This window comes from Carya illinoinensis, chromosome 6 (genome assembly GCF_018687715.1).
Source record: "Carya illinoinensis cultivar Pawnee chromosome 6, C.illinoinensisPawnee_v1, whole genome shotgun sequence".
Lineage (NCBI taxonomy): Eukaryota > Viridiplantae > Streptophyta > Magnoliopsida > Fagales > Juglandaceae > Carya > Carya illinoinensis.
Window position 1 is genome coordinate 26,092,757 of NC_056757.1, and position 21,337 is coordinate 26,114,093.

A 21,337-nucleotide genomic window follows, 5' to 3' on the forward strand; every position below is an offset into this window, starting at 1 on the left:
AAAATGAAATGCAAAACATTGAACATGACACCAAAACAAAATACATGAACTACCAATGCCAGTAGTGCATTTTCTTTTATTAAAAAACAAATTGTGAAATACAAGATGTTCCCTATAAAATAGGAGGCAGCGAGAAAACAATCTCACAACCCGAAACCGACCCCGAAACTGAACAATGCTTACCAGAGAACAGAAACGAGTGGATTATGCAGGAAAAACTCATCATCCTTAAATGTTTATATTCAGATATTCAGAAGCATGGGAAAATTCAAATCAATCACAAAAATTTCAGATTGTAAGCACTCCAAAAATAGAACGCAGAATGTAACAATTCTGCCAAAGCTACACAGGAATCAGCTTCCTATACAAACAAAGAGTTAACTTCAAAGTCGGAGAGATGACTATCTATACTCAAACCTTTTTATTGTTGTAATTTAGTGGGTTTGGTTTATCTGCCAAAGCTCCATATTCGTTAACTTATGGAAGCAGCGCTCTGACTTCTTTCCTATCTGGTCCAAATGCCTGCAATGAAAATTAATAAAATCAATCAACATCACAAGAAATAGAAAAAGATAGATCAGGTTGAATGTATAGCTTCCTTCATAAATACATGATCCAGCAGCCAGTTTCTAAAGATAAAATTCCACTTGATTCCAAGTGATAAATCAAGTGGTAAAGGAGGGTAACACGAATTACATCTTTAATTAAGTCACGTTTCATTGGATGAAGTATCATTTCAATAGCAGGGTTTTGAAATTGGAAGGACTAAAAAAAAAAAAAAAAAAGGAAGCAAAAACATAACACTGTGGAAACGAACAGTACCTCAACTCCTAAACCTTTCACATACACATTGGTAAAGAGTTCATAAGGTTCTGGCATTGGACTTTCCTGGAAATATTGGAAGGACAATGAAATAATGCACCATCAGGAATTTAATTATAATAAATAATATTTCTCTATAAATTGCAAAAGATATGAACAGGCCAGATATAAATTAGAACAATAACTTTGAAACAATTGAGACTAATTGTACCTTGGCTTGGGCAATGGCTACATCAACTTCTTTTCTTATTTCCTTCTCCATATCCTGCAGAGGGGAGAAAATAGCATTCAGCCATGTTCCACCCGTTAGACTTGTCAGGATTAATCCCAACACCCAAGGGGGAGAACAGCATTCAAAATCAACTAGAAATCATGCAAGTCTAATTACAAATTCAAGTGTTATAAATTACCTTCAGCTCCTTTTCAGTAGCTAGATCATGAGATAATAACAGTTTTCTCACTCTTTCAACCGGATCACGCTCCTAGAATCATGTTGGTAAAAAGAAAACTGTTATGCATGTATTCTTCTTAATAAAATCAAGAGATGCCTCCCTTTGACAAAAGGAGTATTAGGTATGGATCAACCTGTCTCACACCAGAAATCTCATCACGAGTGCGGTAGGTGCTTCCAGGATCAGACATGGAATGACCATGGTACCTGTAGGTGTCCATTTCAAGAATCTGAACACAAGCATTTAGAAGAACAAATCAATCAATGTCAGTAATAAATTGTAAAATGAAACAATGTTGCATGATTAAACCAAAAAGATACATTGAGAAACTCATTCCCAAGCCACACTTATACTACGACCCATCATTTTATCAGGTCAACAGTCACCATTATATAATTCAGAAGGACCTATTGGAAGCCCTCGGACAAGGGATGCCAATCACTAAGTTTATCTAGCAGCACATGCATGCAGAAAATTCAATCATGTTACATCTGTACTGAATGCAAAGGGTATACTAACTAAGTAAATATCACTCTCTCTCTCTCTCTCTCTCTCTAATATATTAAGGTGTTGAGGATATCAGCATATGACAGCCCTATATATAGCATGACGTGAGAAATTCATGCAGTCAACCCCAAGTAACAATGTTTAATAGCTTTGTTGTGCACTGGCAATAAAGTGGAAAGATCATACTCCTATCAGCAATAGTTTGCAAACCTAACTTCAAAAGACATAATACCAGAATAACTGAATAAATAACTCACAAGGGGGCCATTCTTCAAAGCATGCTCCTTGGCAAATTTGCAGGCCTGTTTCACTGCAAGGACATCCATGCCATCTACCTGTTAAATATATAAAATATTTGAGAACCGTTAGCAATATTTCAATTTGTAAAAAAGGCAAGATAGCGATCCCCAAAATTTAAAAAGTCTCTTCAATTAGTCTAGCCTGCAATTATTTCTCCATGAAAAGAACATGGTTGAAACACTGCCTCCCTCTAGAGAGTCTGGGGAGTGGCAATGGTCTTTTCTTTCCAAAAAGAGGAAGCTCGAGGAAAGAAAATTTTATCATGCACTGCACCCTGTGGTCGGAAACTCTATATCTTTGCAAGGCATTTAGCAAAACAAAATCCCAATGTAGTTGGCACTTTGAACGGATAGTGGTGTTAGGAAAGGATCCTTACTATGGACAATTTGCGGAGAAATATTAGTAATAGATTAATGTTGCATGTGTGAGAAGAGCAGAGAACAATTGATTGCTTATCGCTGCACTGCAAAGTATCTAGAATAGAATGGACCTTGGTTTTACATCTCTATTGCCTTGATTGGGTGATGCCCCTTTGCAATCTTAATAAAATTGACTTGTTTTTTTCCTCCAAAAGACACTAATTATATTGGTACTCAAACCACCAACTCTGTAATGATCAACATATTTTCAATGCAGATATAAGGCATAAATATTTTTGATAAGTGTTATAAGGCATAAATATCTCAAACATATTTCATAAAGGACAAGAACTTTATCCTCTTGGGCAGTCCGATCTCATACACTACCCTTTTATACTCAATCTAGGGCGTCACAACCTCCCCCTTAAATCTTGATGTCGTTGTCAAGCCACCCCATTATAGGTAGCACAGCCCAAGTCCCACACTTCTAGCTATGATTGACTTTGATACCATTTGTTACATCTAAGGAAAAGCTCAAATCACATCCAGGATTATACTCCAAAAGTACTAGTCAAGGTTACAATTGGAGTTCCTTTGAATCATTACAGAAGACAATAACTTCTCCTTCTCAAGCAACGTGGAATCCCATGCACCACCTTCTTATACTCAATTTGCAGTTTTTTACATAGGCAATAACAAATGTTAGAGCTACAATCTCTTATTATTATTATTTTTTTGATAGGTAATGAAAAAAAAAATATATTTTAAAGTGAATTATCTAGCTTTTATGGTAAACAATCTATAACACATACATTATATGCTAACTTAAGCCGTTGAATGCCTCAGAAGAACTAAAAAGTGCCTTCTTAAAAATCCAAGCTTTATTTGAGACTCTAAAAAATTATTGTAGAAGGCAAGCAGTCCCTTGCTGAGATTATATTAGGCAATGTGGGATCCCATACACCACCCTTCTATACTCAATCAAGGAGTAAAACCTCCACCCTTAAATCTCTTGTCCTCGTGTCATTCAATAATATTTGCCACGGCACAAGTCTCATGCTTCTCGCTGAGATTGACTACGATAACATGTGTAGCAACCTAAGGAAAGCTCAAGCCACATCTGGGCTTACACTCCAAACAGACTAGTCAAGGTTATAGGTGGAGTTCCTTAGAATCATTCTAAAAGGCAAAAACTTCTTCCTCCCAGGCAATGTGTAATCTCCATTCACCACCCTCCTATACTCAATCATGGGTTTTACATAAACAATAACAAGTCTTAAGTTACAGTCTCTTATTAAAATGAGTATTATTATAATTATTAATCATCGGTTTCATATTAATTGTGTGACTAAAGATGATAAAATTCAGGATGAAAGCTAATATTGCTCTTTTTAAAAACAAGTTCATTTTTTGGTTGGTCTCTTATTATTATTATTTCAAACTTAATTATCTAGATTGATGCTCTTAATACCACATGCTGATTTCCTATAAAAAAAAAGGGGGGGGGGGGGTGTTGTTGAAGAAAAATAATTGTGATGAAAAAAATAAAAAATAAAAAACCATCACAGGTACAAGTTACTGGAGGAAATCCTTATATTTGATTTACCATAAGCTAGCAGCCTTCAGCAGAGCCAACTATCAAGATGAGAATTGTAAAAGATGTCCTATAATACTTGTATGAAACAAATAACCCATTTATACGTTCTTAGAAAACCCCGATTATGTGCCACAAATGTGTGCAACCCTCCAAAATCTATACTTACAGCAAGCAATTTCAGAGGGGAGGAAATTACATTCCTTCAAGGTCAAAAGCATTTCACCTTTTTCTGGTTTAAATTTCAATTGTTCCTTTCTTTTCCAAGATGATATCTCAAAGGAAAAGAAAAATGAAGCCGCTGTTCAGACACTAAATCTAAAATGTTGAACATGTGGTATATCCTGATCGTGAACATGAAACTCAAACATTTTAGCGTCCAAATATTTAACATCCAAGCAGATTAACCACATCTAAAATGCACATATATGCAGCCTGGAAGCATGGCCATAGTGTGTTCATAGGCAAGAATCAACCTGGATTGCAAAGAAAAAGAAACTGCATCCTGCAATTCGGTCTTACCTAATCAGGTAATGGGGTTCCAAGCAAAACAGTAGAGCACTGATGTATTCCATAGGCTTAGCCATTGAAAGAATAACTTTTTTTTTGATCGGTGAAAGAAGAGGGATGAATTGTGAAAGGCTTAGCCATTGAATAAATAACACAATTGAAGATCGAGAAAAGTGCGCAACTACAATGACTCAGGTCAGTAGTATTTGGAGTTTTCAAACACATAATTGTAAGACAAAAGTCTCAATATTATAACACCATAGTGATCTAATATTTTATCGGCAAGAAGTTATTACCTAAAGAACAGGGGAAAAAAAAAAATCCATTTTTCACTAATCACGATAATTTCATCCCTGAAAACGGCTAAAAATAAAGTAGCAACAACATAAGCACAAAGAAAAGACAATAAGACCTAAAATCCAATAAAGTTTTACTTTTATTAATAATAATAAAAAAAATCCAAAATTCAATGCACCAACAGATTAGACCATAAATCAAACTGACCTTCAATCCAGGAACATAATCCCCACGCTTGTAGTAGGCCGGACTCTTTGCTGCTCTCCACTCCGCAGTTCCCATACCATCTGCAATTACCAAACACAACCAAATTAAATCAAACAGAAAATACCAAAGCACATAGATAAATAGTAACTCAAGTTTCAAATAAAATCATCTTTACCCTAACTCTACCATTTCCTTACAATGATTGTTCTCGCAGACCAAAATCGCCGGTAGATCCCAAAGCGCGGCTATATTCAAGGCTTCGAACAACTGGCCCTGATTAGCCGCACCATCACCGTACAACGCGAACGCCACAGTCCCGTCCTTAGAGTACTTCTGCGCGAAGGCCAAGCCAACACCCAGCGGTACCTGAGCTCCGACAATACCGTGACCGCCATAAAACCCAGATTCCTTCTTATAAAAGTGCATAGAGCCTCCCTTACCTTTGGAGCATCCGCCCTGGCGGCCCATGAGCTCGGAAAATACCTCGAGGAGGGTGCCACCGCGGGCGAGGAAGGTGCAGTGGTCGCGATAGGCGGTGATGATGCTATCCTTCTTCGTGATTGCGGCCTCCATGCCGATGGCCACGGCTTCCTGCCCGTCGTAGAGGTGGCAGAACCCGCGGATCAGCTTGGCCTTGTAAAGCGAGTCAGCGGCGATCTCCATCCGCCGCATCGTAGCCATGTCGCGGAAGAAGGTGAGGAGCTCCTTCGGAGTGGTGTCCACGGAGCGCGAAGGCGGCTCGCATTGATGGGCGGTAAATGGGATGGAGGTTTCGATGGTGAGGGTTCTGGTGTCGTCGGCGGCAGAGGAGATCGGACGGCGTAGAGACGGGGTGCAGTATAAGGCGGCGGAGAGGGGCTTCAGGAGCTTGGAGCGAGATGATGAAGAGGCTAAGTGCGATAGGGCCATCTCAACCGTTGGATCGTTCTGGCCGGTCAGCCGTACGCACGCGAAGCTTCAGAAGAGAAGGTGGGTTTGGTGATTAGGTGATAAGGAAGAGTCTGGGGAAGAGACTTTGGGCATAAAAATGAGACTGGGACAGAGTATCTGAGTACCCACTACAGATATTTTAATATATTATAGAGTTTTTATTTTCATTATTTATACTGTATACTACATTTTTTTAATTTAATTTTATATTTTTAAATTAATTATATTTTTTTTATTTATTATTCATACATAACATATTTAATAAAAAAATAAAATAAAATAAAAATAATATGATATTTACTCGTATATAATTTTTTTTTGTAGTTTTTTCTATTTTTTTTGTTTCTTACTTTTTAAAAAGAAAATTAAAATTTAATAAATAATATTATCTTATTACAGTAAAATTAAAATGAGATAATAGTATAGCACCTAGAATTTTTTTAATTATATAAAAAATATATACAAATAAGTGAATATTTATGGTTACTCTTATGTTTATTCTATTCTAAAAATTGATAATAATTATGACAAAAATTTTAACTCTTTTCTTCTTACAATAACAATTTCAAATGGAAAAAAAAAATTGTAAGAATAAAACTTTGTTTTGATAGTAAAAATATTTTATCTCATCATTATAATTTTTTTAAATTCACATAAAATATAATAAATAATTCAATTTTTTAAATTTTTAAATAATATAATATTAAAAAATAATATTTTAAAAATATTTTATTTAACTTTTAACTTTTATCTCAACTTATCTCATCTCAACTTCATATTCAAACCCCAGCTAAAATTACCTTAGAATCACTATTACAATAAAAAAAAAAAAAGAATAGGAGCATTAAAGAACAGAACTAAAAGGAAAGGGGGAGGCATCAACTTCTTGCTATATAAGAAAAGAATAATATTTGTTAATTATGTAAAATTGTACAAAATTTCATGTATTAAAATAGAAAGAGAGTGGAATGTTGAGAGAAATGGAATGAAGACAGGAGATTGGTGCCGCCTCCACACACATATATATCCTATATAAAAGTCAAACATTGAATACTCAAGTAAAGGTTTGGCCGCCATTCTTCGGTTTGTAGCAAGGAAGGTTGGCAAGTAAAACGAAAATGTGATCAACGTGTGAAGGTAGGTAGGTAGGTTTTATATAAACCAGACTCCAAGGGTAGATATCTCAATATGAAGTCCCATCTATTGCATCTCAACTCAAGCTCTAGCCCTGGCGCTGAAAAACAAATTGATAAGCCTGTAAATCAGACCACACCGGGGTGTTCGGTTGGGTACTAGTTTCAGTTTTGTAAAATCAGTTTCAAATCGGTCAAGTTTCAATTTTACTCTTTTTAACACTCGATCGGATTGATAGATATGAATCAATCCTATAATAATCAGATCGGTTCATGTATAATAATCTAATAACATAAAATTAATCTTATAAATCTTAATATAATATTTGATATAATATATAAATTTTAATTTTATAATATAAAATTAATATAACTGAAAATTTGAATGTCAAACATGAACATTAATATTAAGTTATTAATATAAACCTAATTTTAATGTGTATATATATTATATCAAGGATAAATACATTCTATGGCATAATAAATTATAATATATATTCTTTTTGATAAATATATTTGTATACATTTGATCATATACACTCATATAAAAATTGTATAGCGTAACTTATATAGAGTATAGTATAGTTAAATTCAATACTATACTAGTATGTATTAATTAATATAATTATTATAAAATAATATACAATATAAATAGGCTAATAGTTTTAGCATATGTAACCATCATATTATCACTAACATATATGATAATAAGATTCTTATAAATAATGTACGTATGCTATAATTGTTTTACTACAATTCTTATTTTTTGTTGCATGTTATTTTTATATCTAGACAATATTTTTTTTTTTTAATTTATCGGTTTGTTGTTCCAAGCTTGACTTTTTAAGCTCCCAACCTTGCTAGTACATCGAGAAGAAACCAGTAAAATCAGAAATACTAATTTTGGAGATGAATTTGTCCGGTATTGGTTCTTCGATTCTCAAAATTGGTACATACCGGTTCAGTTCTAAAATACGTCCAAAATCGAATCAAACCAGATTTGTTACATCACTAACTACCACTACAAGAATACATGCTAAACCCTACTTGCTTACTTTCTTTATATATATATATATAGATATATAAATTAATTTGATATATAGAAGGGTAATGCTATTTGTATGAAAAGAAAACATACAAACTATTACATATTTTAGGTGGCAAGGCCATGTGTGTGCAGCTTCTTCTAAAGAAAAAAAAAAAAACATAAGAAAAATACTTCTTCTATAGACAACCGCTAGTGTAGAACTGGTGTGAAACTGGATGACGTGGCATATTGCCACGTCAGCCAATATTTTATTAAAAAAAAAAAAAAACAATCGAAATATGCAGAAAAGAGAGGGAAATCAAATAACCCAACCCCGCGTTGTTCGATTTGAACCAGAGATAGAGCTCTGAAGGATCCCATTTGTGGTCCCTGCCATGGATCGAACCGGTGCGGTCGCCGTTGGTCACACATTCCAGATCTAAGTCGCGATCGTCGTTCGAGTCTGCTTCTTCTACTGGATGATTCTTCATATGTGAGTATTTTTTTTTCTCTTCTTTTCTATTGTTTTTATTCTTTCCTTTTACACAAACCTGGTTTAGACAATAGTCTTGCTAATTATAACCTTCCTAGGTATTTATTTTCTGAATTGCTATATGAATGTAGCTCAAAGAGGCAACAGATAGATACACATTCTATTGCAGATTACTTTGAAAGCTACATAGATAGTTGAGTCATTTGAGTCAATAAGATTTTATGATGAGAAGCATAGAAACGACCGCATACCCATCAAAGCATTTCCAACTAACAGCTCAAAAACTTTCTCACTCACGTATCCGATACTATCACTTATCCAATAACATTTTAAGACATGCCATCAACTTGTCCAAACATCCCAAATTACATGCATGGTTACTATGGACCAATGCCTATGTGGTCACCGACTTTTCTGCCATATCCTATTGCCAATCAATATCCAAGCAACCTATAGTTGGTGATGTCATGTTTTTCGTTTAATTTTAATAAGTTGGTTTTTTCCAAGAGTTTAATTGCATTTTTTTTTCTTTTTGCAAAAATGCTAGTTACTCATTTCAATATAGCATGGAACCTCCTATATCTCTCATCAATACAAGCTCATTACAAGTAGATTTCTTGGTACAGAGGATAATAAACTAGATGGTGAGGAAACTGAAGCGCCATGTATATCCTCTAGAGTTGAAGAAAGTAACAAGGATAGACCAGATGCATAGGAAACCAAGTATGGCAGTGCTAGAACATTTGAGGATGTGCAAATGGATGGTGATGAGAAGCCAAAGTCGGGGATGGAGTTTAATTCTCTAGAAGATTTAATAAGTTATTATAAAGAATATGGTAAGAAATGCAAGTTTGTGGTAATGACAAAAAGAAGTGAAAGAGGAGAGAATGAGATTGTTAGATATGTCACCATTGCCTGTGCTCGTGGTGGGAAGGCCCTGAATAGGACTTTGAATGTCGTCAACCCACGTCCAAAAGGAAAGACAGAATGTAAGGAAAGATTAATGCCTTAAAAGTTGTTGATGGAAAGTTTTGGATGATTACAGTTCATAACATCCACAACCACGATATTAATCTAAAGAAATCTCACTTCTTTCGATGTAATAGAGAAGTGAGTGAATTCTTAAAAAGAGTCATAGATACAAATGATTTGGTTGGCATCCGAATGAATAAGAGTTTCACATCTCTTGCTATCGGCATGAGTGGATTTGAGAACCTTCTGTTTTTAGAAAAAGATTGCCGTAATTACATTAATAAGGTACGACATCTATGATTGGGCGCAGATGGTGCTAGAGTGCTTCGAGATTATTTTTTACAGATACAATACAAAAATCCGAGATTCTTTGCATTGATGGACTTGGATGATGACATAAGTTGAAAGAATGTATTCTAGGAAAACCTTCATAGTAGAGCAGCCTACCAATATTTCGAAGATGTGGTCAATTCGACATCACATACCTGACGAACTAATATGGGATGTCCTTTGCACCATTTGTTGGTGTAAACCACCATAGACAATCAATTTTGTTAGGAGCATGCTTGATTTCCAGTAAGGATACAAAAACCTTCATGTGGTTATTCCAAATCTAGTTGCAGTGTATGAATGGTATAACACCGAAGGCTATTATCACTAACCAAGACAGAGCAATAAAACATGCAATTGCAATTATTTTTCCAGAAAGCAAATATAGATTTTGCCTGTGACATATACTGAAGAAACTCCTCGAAAAGTTTGGCTACTATAATTCCTATAAAAGTGGAATGAAAACTGTACTGATGAAATGTGTATATGACACCCAAACTGGGAAAGAGTTTGAAAATTGTTGGGATCGGTTAATTATCACATACAGTTGACATGAGAATGTTTGGTTACAGAGTTTATACACTAAGCGTGAGCATTGGGTACCGGCATTCTTGAAAGAGGTTTTTGGGTTAGAATGAGTACAATGCAGCGGAGCGAGAGCATGAATATCTTTTCAGTTTTACTTAAGGCGGATGATATAGTAAAGACCTATCTAGTAGAAGAAGAAGTTCATGTTGAAGAGTTCACTAAGTTAGTTACACATTTTGTGGACTTTAGTGAGGAAAATGAAACTACCAAGTGCTCTTGTGGTGTATTTCAAATGAGGGGATAGTGTGCCAGCACATCTTCGTCATGTTCAAATGTAACAGGATTAAATTTTAGCCAGATAGGTACATTTTGGATCAATGGAAAAAGGGCATCAAAAGAAGATACACGTTAATCCATAGCAGCTATGACGTAGGGGATTAGTGGGCAGATGCTAACAGATATTTAAATATGTTGAATATATGTTATAAGATGATTACTCATACAGCAGGTTCGAAAGAGCATTCTGAGGATGCAACGATCAAGTTGGTGGTAATGATTGACCTGTATTCTGCTAACCAATAACGCCTATCGATGACCCAAAAGTGTTCCAATGTTGGTGGTACAAAAAAGGATACAACTAGAGTTGGTAGTTCAATGCAAGTACTCAGTCCACGTGTTGTGCGAGAGAAAGGCAGACCCCATCTTTGAGGAAAGCATCTAGGATGGAGAAAGACTTGCGGAAAGTTAAGGAGAAGAAGAAGAAGGTGAAGGGAATGGAAAAAGGTATATGTTGCCCAGATGACTAACACAAGAGGGGGGTGAATTGAGTAGTATTAAAAAACTAACAATTATAAATAAAAAATATAAACAAAATATGAAATAACAATAAATATAAAGAGTAAGGATAAGAGAGAAGCAAACTCAGTATGTTAACGTGGTTCGGCCCCACTGCCTACGTCCTCGCCTTAAGCTACCCCTTGAGGATTCCCAAATTCACTATTCAACCTCCTTCAGGTGCAGATAGAAACCTATTATACCTTTGAACAACACCGCTACAAAGGATCCGTGTAGAACACCCTTTACACTTGCAATCACCTTACACGTGATGATTCAACTATTCCCCGTGTAGAATACTTTTTACACGCACAAGGGTTATACACACCCTTTTTCTGATACAAAAACTGATAGTGGGTAGGTTATCAGAAAACACTCCTCAATGAGTGAAATAAGAACAATACAACGCAAACTATATCTTTCAAAATGAACAAGGATTAAGGTTCAATGCTTAGAGAATAGAGAATGAAAGCTTTGAATGAATGTTGTATGCTCTGGATGTTGTAAATGTGAAGCTCTCAAATGATCTATTTATAGGCATATGAGACTTCATATTCAAATTAAAAAAGATTCACATGTCAAAAACAACATCATTCACTTTTTCAACAAATTCAAATAAAAGGTTCTTCTTTTTCAATTGTCAAAAACAACATCATTCACTTTTTCAAAAACATCAAACCTAATATTTTACTTTTGGTATATGACAAAAGGAGCACACTTTTTTTTTCAAAAAATTCAAACCTAATATTTTACTTTTTGCATATGACAAAAGGAGCACACTTTCCTTTTCAAAAAATTCAAACCTAATCTTTTACTTTTTGTATATGACAAAATGAGCACACTTTACTTTTCAAATTTTTCAAACAAAATCATATACCTTTTGTATAAGTCTAAAAAAGCGTCAATCACTTTTGAAAATATTCAAATAAAACATGCACATGTGAAAGATGACAATCAATCATCTTTAATATTTTCAAAGTTCAACCCTTTAATCAAGGCATGCACATGTAAAAGATGACAATCAATCATCTTTCAAAATTTTCAAATATAATTTTCAAAAATATTCATGCACATGTGAAAAATGTATTTTAATGCTTTATGATAAAATATTAAGTTTGAGCATTAATCCTAATTTCGAATTTTAAGAGATTTACAATATTACTCTATGACTTTAATGTGAATTTGTTTCCTTCTTGCTCATGCTTGGTTCTTTGATGTACTTGACTCCATTGTGTGGACAACTTGAGCTTGAAACTCATTTATTCTTTGAATTCATTTGTTATCATCAAAATCCATGTGTAGATTTATAATCACATGAAACTTGAAACCTTTGATTTTTATACAATCGATTGTATAAAAACCACTTGTTTTTGCTTGTGGATGACTTCATGCATACCTATAAAGACAATTAAAATAATTTTTCTTGGTACCCAAATTCTTTAGGTCCTTTATTTATTAGTATTAGAAGAAACAAGATTTTTAGGTACCCATATAGCCCTAACAGTCATTGTATGATTTCTTCTAATAGGACAAGTATGATAATTATGACCATTTCTATTACAGAAATTGCAAATAGCATATGACATATATGAAGAACTTGAATGATTATAATAATATCTTTTTTTGACAAAATTATTTTTATGAAAAGAATTTTGATTATTGGTCTTTGATATAGAAGGATTATTAAAGAAATTTTTATAAGGTTTATATTTTTGTTTTGGCATATATCCTAAGCCTGCCTTGTCAAAAACACATCTTTGACTACTAAAAAGTTTTTCAAAATTTCTTTTTCCATTCGTAAAGTTTTCAACAATATTTTCTAAATCGGTTTTCTTCTTATTCAATTCAAGATTTTCATCTTTCAAAATGATATTTTCTTTTCTTAAAATATCAATTTCATTTGTTAAAGAAGAATTTTTCTTTTTCAAAGCAGTATATTTGATACCCAATTTTTCAAATTTCTCATAAACCTCTTCTAAAACATTTTGCAATTCTTCATATGAAAGATTTTCAATATTATCAAGATTTGCTACCTCAATGTCATCTTTAGCCATAAGACAAAGATATGCTGATTCTCCATTGCTTGCTTCACTATCTGAGCTACTTGAATCATCATCCCATGTAGCTTTCATTGTTTTCTTGCCCTTGTTTCGATCTTTCTTTAGCAGAGGACAATCTGGCTTGATATGACCAGACTTATTATATTTATAACAAATTAAAGTGTCATTTTTACCTGAATCTTTTTTGGAAAACTTTTTGAAGGATTTTCTCGGAGGAATTTTATTTTTCTTTAAGAACCTCTGAATTCTTCTTGTTATCATCGCAACTTCTTCATCTTTGTCTTCATTTTTCTCATCTTCATCACTTTCACTTTCATGAGGAACAGCTTTAAGTGCCAAGCTCTTTTTTGGCTTTCCTTCTTCTTCTCCTCTTTTCAATGTGTACTCATGGGTGATAAATGACCCGATGAATTCATTCACTTCGAGCTTCTTGAGGTCTCTAGCTTCAAGAATCGCTGTCACTTTTGATTCCCAGCGTTTTGGTAGAGAGCTGAGAATTTTTCTTACTATCTCCACCTTGGAATAAACTTTGCCAAGAGCTGTCAAGCTGTTTATGATGTTAGTAAAACGAGTGTGCATACTAGAAATAGATTCATCATCATTCATCTTAAACATTTCATATTCATGAGTAAGAATATAAATTTTTGATTCCTTGACTTACGAAGTTCCTTCATAAATAACTTCCAAGTTATCCCAAATTTCTTTTGTCGTAGCACAAGTCATTATTCTATTAAACTCATTTCCATTGAGAGCATTAAATAATAAATTCATAGCAGTTAAATTCAAAGTATAAAATCTATCGTCTTCACGATCAAACTCTTCTTCTTTTTTTTTGACCTTTACTCCATCAACCACTTTTGTTGGAATAAAAAGTCCATTTACAATACATTTCCAGATTTCTCGACCTTGAGACTGTAGGAATATTCTCATTCTAACTTTCCAGAATGAATAATTATCTCCACAAAAGAGTGGAGGCTGACTGCTAGATTGACCTTCACCAAATGAAGCTGCAATGTTAGCCATAAGATCTTAACTCAAAAGATAGTTAATCTTATAATAGAGCTCTTAGCTCTGATACCAATTGTTACCCAGATGACTAACATAAGAGGGGGGTGAATTGAGTTGTATTAAAAAAATAACAATTATAAATAAAAAATATAAACAAAATATGAAATAACAATAAATATAAAGAGTAAGGGTAAGAGAGAAGCAAACTCAGTATGTTAACGAGGTTCGGCCCCACTACCTATGTCCTGGCCTCAAACTACCCCTTGAGGATTCCCAAATTCACTATTCAACCTCATTCAGGTGGAGATAGAAACCTATTACACCTTTGAACAACACCGCTACAAAATATCCGTGTAGAACACCCTCTACACTTGCAATCACCTTACACGTGGTGATTCAACTATTTCCCGTGTAGAATACTTTTTACACGCACAAGGGTTATACACACCCTTTTTCTGATACAAAAGCTGATAGTGGGTAGGTTATAAGAAAACACTCATCTATGAGTGAAATAAGAACAATACAGTGCAAACTATATCTCTTAAAATGAACAAGGATTAAGTCTCAATACTTAGAAAAGAGAGAATGAAAGTTTTGAATAAATGTTGTATGCTCTGGATGTTGTAAATGTGAAGCTCTCAAATGATCTATTTATAGGCATATGAGACTTCATATTCAAATTAAAAAATATTCACATGTCAAAAACAATATCATTCACTTTTTCAAAAAATTCAAATAAAAGGTTCTTATTTTTCAATTGTCAAAGACAACATCATTCACTTTTTCAAAAATATCAAACCTAATATTTTACTTTTGGCATATGACAAAAGGAGCACACTTTCCTTTTCAAAAAATTCAAACCTAATATTTTACTTTTTGCATATGACAAAAGGAGCACACTTTTCTTTTCAAAAAATTCAAACCTAATCTTTTACTTTTTGTATATGACAAAAGGAGCATACTTTACTTTTCAAATTTTTCAAACAAAATCATCTACCTTTTGTATAAGTCTAAAAAAGCATCAATCACTTTTGAAAATATTCAAATAAAACATGCACATGTGAAAGAAGATAATCAATCATTTTTAATATTTTCAAAGTTCAACCCTTTAATCAAGGCATGCACATGTAAAAGATGACAATCAATCATCTTCAATATTTTCAAAGTTCAACCCTTTAATCAATGCATGCACATGTAAAAGATGACAATCAATCATCTTTCAAAATTTTCAAATATAATTTTCAAAAATATTCATGCACATGTGGAAAATGTATTTTAATGCTTTATGATAAAATATTAATTTTAAGTATTAATCCTAATTTCGAATTTTAAGAGATTTACAACATTATTCTATGACTTTAATGTGAACTTGTTTCCTTCTTGCTCATGCTTGGTTCTTTGATGTGCTTGACTCCATTGTGTGGACAACTTGAGTTTGAAACTCCTTTATTCTTGAGCCTTCATTTGTTATCATCAAAATCTATGTGTAGATTTATAATCACATGAAACTTGAAACCTTGGGTTCAACAGTATAGATTTGTAATATTATCTTGTTTATTTAAATTTTATAAATTCTATCTGAAAAATTTGTTACTTGATTATTAGCGAGATGGAGAAGATATACCGGTCGTGGATACTTGCAAGAATTTATTTGGCCATTTCGAGATGGATATGTCCAATGTTGGACATGTGCAGGTAATATAATAAGTATATATTTATATTTGAGTTCTGATTTATTGATGTGTTTTTACAAGTATTTATCATCAGGCTGTTCCAGAAAGCAAACTAGCTATTGATATTAGTGGAACACAGTCCTGAGAAATAATAATTCAAAGTTAAGAGAGTATAAGTGGATCCCAACTTTATCAGCATTTTAATAGTAATAACGACATCACATTAATATATAATTTATTAGTTTTTACATATGTAATTTGGGTTGGATGAATCACAACCGTTACACATTGAGTTGGATGGATTACAACCACGGCAATGATATGATTATCGTGAGTATATTTTTTTTATAATACTAACATTTATATGGCTTTTAGAAATTTTCAGGTTGGTGTGGGCAACCTGTTTATTTGAAATGCTTTGCATGAGGATTTAGGAGTTTTGGATTGAGATTATTTCAGATGAAGTTATGCATGGGAGTGTCATGGTTGGTTATAAATTAATGGAATATGGAATACATTGAGGGACTACTGGCATGCATGGCCAGCTGAATATTTCTTGCATCATGTGTCAATATTCTTGTGATCATAAAGAATATACTCTTGTTCCATGATGAAAACAAAAAAGAAAATATTTCAAGAGGATAGTTGTAGATATTCACAGAAGGTCTAGAATTTTAGGATAAACCCTCTTATCACTAGAAAGTGATATAAAGGAGAAGGCTATCATATTCTACATGAATTATTTTTCTATTTCCACTTAGTTTCCAAGATTTTCCATTCTCTATGACATGTGAATCTGCTTTCCATTGCGAGCTATTAGCGTTAAAATATGATGAAGAGCTAGTTGATTTTTAATCAAAATGACTTGCCCTATTAATGAGAAATAGCCCCAACCAAGTTAAGAATCAAGATTTTTTTTTTTTTTTTTTTTATCAATTTAATCTCTTTACAAATATAGTTTTCCTTGTTTATTTATAGTAGAGTGACACGATTTATGGAAACTGATACAAGTGGTCATTTAGCTCAAAAAGTTTATCTATAGTGGCATTTTTTTACCAAAGTCCTTGAAAATGAGGGATATTGGCATGACTAACGTTTCCAAAGTCTTGTATTTTAATAGATTCAAAAGTGATTCTCATACATCTGGGAGCTACGAGTAGTTTTGAGGATCAAAATTTGTATCAAAACTTTCCAGAATTATGGCCGATGTTTTAAGAATCATGGTAGCCTTTTATTTATATTTTTGGGAACATTTTTTAAGTTATCGTTATGGCTGATGTTTTTCTCTTCTTTGGCACCACAACCTGTGAATTATTTTTTGACGAAGTAAGCATACCAAATAACAATTAACTAGATACAAAAAAAAAAAAAAACAACTGAAATTGAGCATATTCATTGCCAACAATTCTCAAATCTACAAAATAGAAATCATGAGTTCAATCCCCCTCCCATAATATATAAATATATATATAGATATAATAGAAGTTAACCTATTTTGCAACCCCACACATAACCATTAAAATTACAACAATTTCATGCTAGGATGTACAAAAATTTCTTAAGTCTGAAGTTCAATACAAGAGCCAAAGTCTAATACAAAAACATGGTAATAGTAATGCAAAACCCCAATAAATTTGAAGTAGTGTGGTAAAAGCCTAATTTTAGCTTCTTGTGCATGACGCACCAACTCCTTCCTGAGCTAATCCACTATCTTACGCAGATCAATCTCCCTCTTTTCGAGAAGCTTGACTATTTTCTTGAAATCTTTCTCCTTCTGTAATAGGTCATTGATTTTTTCTAGAAGTTGAAGCTCAGTCACTTGATTACTATCTGCCCACTTAAAAAATTTGCAGAATGGTAATCCCTGAGCATTATAAGACACATCATATTAATGAACACCTCAAAAAATGTTATATAAGACAAATGATGTAGTCACCTCTGTGTTATATTTTGGATACCCTAAGATGGGTAGTCCAGGATGCAGTAGTTGAGTATTTCAGTGTGGATTTGACCTCACAGAAGCACAATGGTTGACCAAGGTATGTTTAGCAAAGGATGAAAAGACATTGATGATGATGATGACATTTCTAAACTGAACCAAAATAAAAATTAGGTCAAATTGGAGAGAGAGAGAATATACAAAACAACTTTCTTGAAACAAATTTTAGAAATCATGCAACAATTATAAACCAAGTCTGTACCAGTTATGAAAGTAGGCAAAATGACGAATGTTAGAAGTTCTATTGGCCTTCTCTTCCCCACAATGAAAGAAAAGTACAAAACATGCAATCATCTTACTCATTACTATTTCAGTTACCCCATATGAATAGAAATACATAAAAGATATATAATAAGTTCATTCATTAAGTTATACATTTCAAACTAAGTAGAGTATCTAGACGTGGTACATGTAAGATAATACATGAGATTAGTGGAGTAGGCTAAGTGCCTAACTTAGTAAACAAATATTTGTATTTATAGACGTGTTAGTTACAATTTTGAATTTGAATTACAAAGATATCTGCTAACAGATTATAACAAACTAATCTTAAGATCATAACAAACTAATTTAAATATACAAATCTATTTTACAACTTCAGTATCTTGGAGATTGCTTGAGAGATCTTCACAGGTTGTTAAGTGAGATTTTGAGATGAATCTTCAGTTGTATTGAGTCTAACACCCCCTGGCAAACTGATGGGGAGGAGGTGAATCATCAGTTTGGACCTCAAAAATTTAAATCTCATAGCCGTGTGACCCTTAGTAAAAACATTAGCAATTTGGTCGTCTGTTGAGATTTGTTTGACTTGAATATCCTTGTTGAGGACTTTTTCTCTTATGAAATGATAATCCACTTCTATATGCTTTGTTCTAGCATGGAAGACCGGATTTGAGTCCAAAGCAATTGCTCCAATATTATCACACCAAACAATTGGACATTTTGGTAGAGTAATATTTAATTCTTTGAAAAGTATCCTCATCCAATAGAGTTCTACCTTGACTAATGCAAGTGATCTGTACTCAGCTTCAGTGCTTGAACAAGAAACAACACTTTGCTTCTTTGCACTCCATGAAATCAAGTTGTTGCCAAGAAAAATACCATAGCCATTGCTACTTATTCAATCATCTGGATTGCCTGCCCAATCAGAATCACAAAAAGCATGTAATTCTGTTACTGAAAGAGTATAATAGAGACCATAGTCAATTGTACCCTTAAGATATCTTAGAACTTGTTTTAGTGCTGTCCAATGTCCTTCACATAGGCTGTGCATGAAATGACATAATTGGTTTATAATGTAAGCAATGTCGGGCCTTGAGATAGTGCAATATTGGAGTACACCAACTGCCATACGATATTGACTCGGATCAGTGAGTAAATCACCATCAAAAGCTGTGAGTTTCTTCTTAGAAATTGTTGGAGATGAGATAGGCTTAGCTCCAACCATTCCAGTTTTTTCTAAGAGATCAAGAATATACTTGCTTTGTCTCAAATGAAGTCCATTAGAGTCGCGGGAAGCTTGAACTCCAAGAAAATAATTTAGACTACCAAGGTCCTTGAGTTGAAACTTAGTACCAAGTTGAGTAATAAATCGAGTAATGGCTTCCTTATTTGATCCTGTGATAATAATATCATCAACGTACACAAGAACAAATAGTTGTAAGCCATCCTTGACATAAATAAATAGTGATGTATCAACAAAAGATTCCATAAACCCGAATTCAATGAGTTCTTAAGAAAGCCTCTTAAACTAAGCTCTTAAAGCTTGTTTTAAACCATATAAAGATTTGTGCAAACAACAAACAAAATCTGGTTGGGATTGATCAATGAACCCTTTTGGTCGTTCCATGAAAACTTGCTCATCTAGAATACCATGTAGGAAAGCATTCGAAACATCAAGCTGATGAATAGAACAATGAAAATTAACAGCCATGGCTAAGATTAGTCTAATAGTTGATGGTTTAATAAATGGTGAAAATGTTTCAGTAAAATCAACACCATCTCTTTGATCAAATCCCTTTGCCACCAAACGGGCCTTATACCTCTCAATGGTGCCATCTTGCCTCCTTTTGATCTTATATACCCACTTGTTTCGAACAACTGGATGATGAAGTGATCTCAGATAGAGGGACCATGTACCATTGGCCATTAATGCATCAAACTCACATCCCATATCTTCCCTCCATTCAGGAAGTGTCACTGCTTGGGAATAACATGTTGGTTTTTTTTCTAGATAAACAGAGGACTAAACACATATGGGATGCTTTGTTGAGTAAAATATTTTGAAGTCGGGGAACTACTTTGGCTTAGGATGTCCAGTTTTGGATCGTGTGAGCATGTGGTGAGGTTGGTTAGGGAGAGGATCAGGAATATGATTAGTTTCTGGAGTTGGATTTGGTTGGGACACAATTTTAGTAGTGGAGGTATCAAGAGTTAATGCGGGAATATTGGAGGCAATATTCTGGGTATCGATTGGAGGATTTAAAGGCAATGGAATTGGTGAACGTGTGAGATTTAAATCAGTTTCAATCTCGACTGGGGCTGAAACATGAGAAGTATGTTGGTTTCCTGACTCAGATGTTATGATACTAGGCAAAGGAAAAATGCGTGAAAATTTAAACTGATTACCAGAATCAAATTCTGCACCTTGGACCAGAGAGTTTAACTTCATATCAGCAGTTGGAAATGAGCTTTCATCAAAGATGACATTGCAGGAAATATATATTCTGCCAGTAATTAAATCCAAATACCTATAACCCTTTTGTTGAGCTGAATAACCAATAAAGACACACTTCTTACTTTTGAAATAGAGTTTATGTTGTTCATAGGAAAATAGGGTAACAACTACATCCAAAGACACGCATGTCACTATATCTCAGAATGGTTTTATGAAGTAAAGAAAATGGGGACAGATTATCTAACGATTTTGAGGGTAATTTGTTAATCAAATAAACTATGGTTAGGAAGGAGTCTTGCCAAAATGAGGTTGGTAAATTGGATTGTGCAAGAAGTGTTAATCTCATTTTTCTTATGTGTCTATGTTTTCTTTCAGATATGCCATTTTGAGAAGAGGAATAAGGACATGTGAGTCTATGATAGATTCCATGGTCCTTTAGATATTGTTTGAAATCATTTGAAAGGTTTTCACCCCCATTGTCGGTTTGGATTTGTTTAATTTTAGAAAAAAAGTAATTCTCAACTAGATTTTTGAAGTTAATGAAAACGGAGAATACTTGAGATTTAGTTGTCATTAGATACAACCATGTGAATCGAGAAAAATCATCTACAAAAAGAACATAATA

The 21,337-nt window shown here is 33.6% G+C and overlaps 1 protein-coding gene across 1 annotated transcript; it reads right to left on the minus strand.

Annotated features, from left to right (window-relative positions):
• Positions 1–204: 204 nt before the first annotated feature.
• On the minus strand, positions 205–6,104 carry LOC122313795 (pyruvate dehydrogenase E1 component subunit alpha, mitochondrial-like). Its single transcript, XM_043129033.1, has 8 exons — positions 5,246–6,104; positions 5,049–5,128; positions 2,039–2,116; positions 1,408–1,503; positions 1,233–1,304; positions 1,034–1,087; positions 823–888; positions 205–522 (listed from the first exon to the last, which is right to left on the minus strand). Exons 1-8 carry the CDS (start codon positions 5,955–5,957, stop codon positions 478–480), a joined length of 1,203 nt encoding a protein of 400 aa, XP_042984967.1. The 5' UTR covers positions 5,958–6,104; the 3' UTR covers positions 205–477.
• Between the last annotated feature and the right edge of the window lie 15,233 nt (positions 6,105–21,337).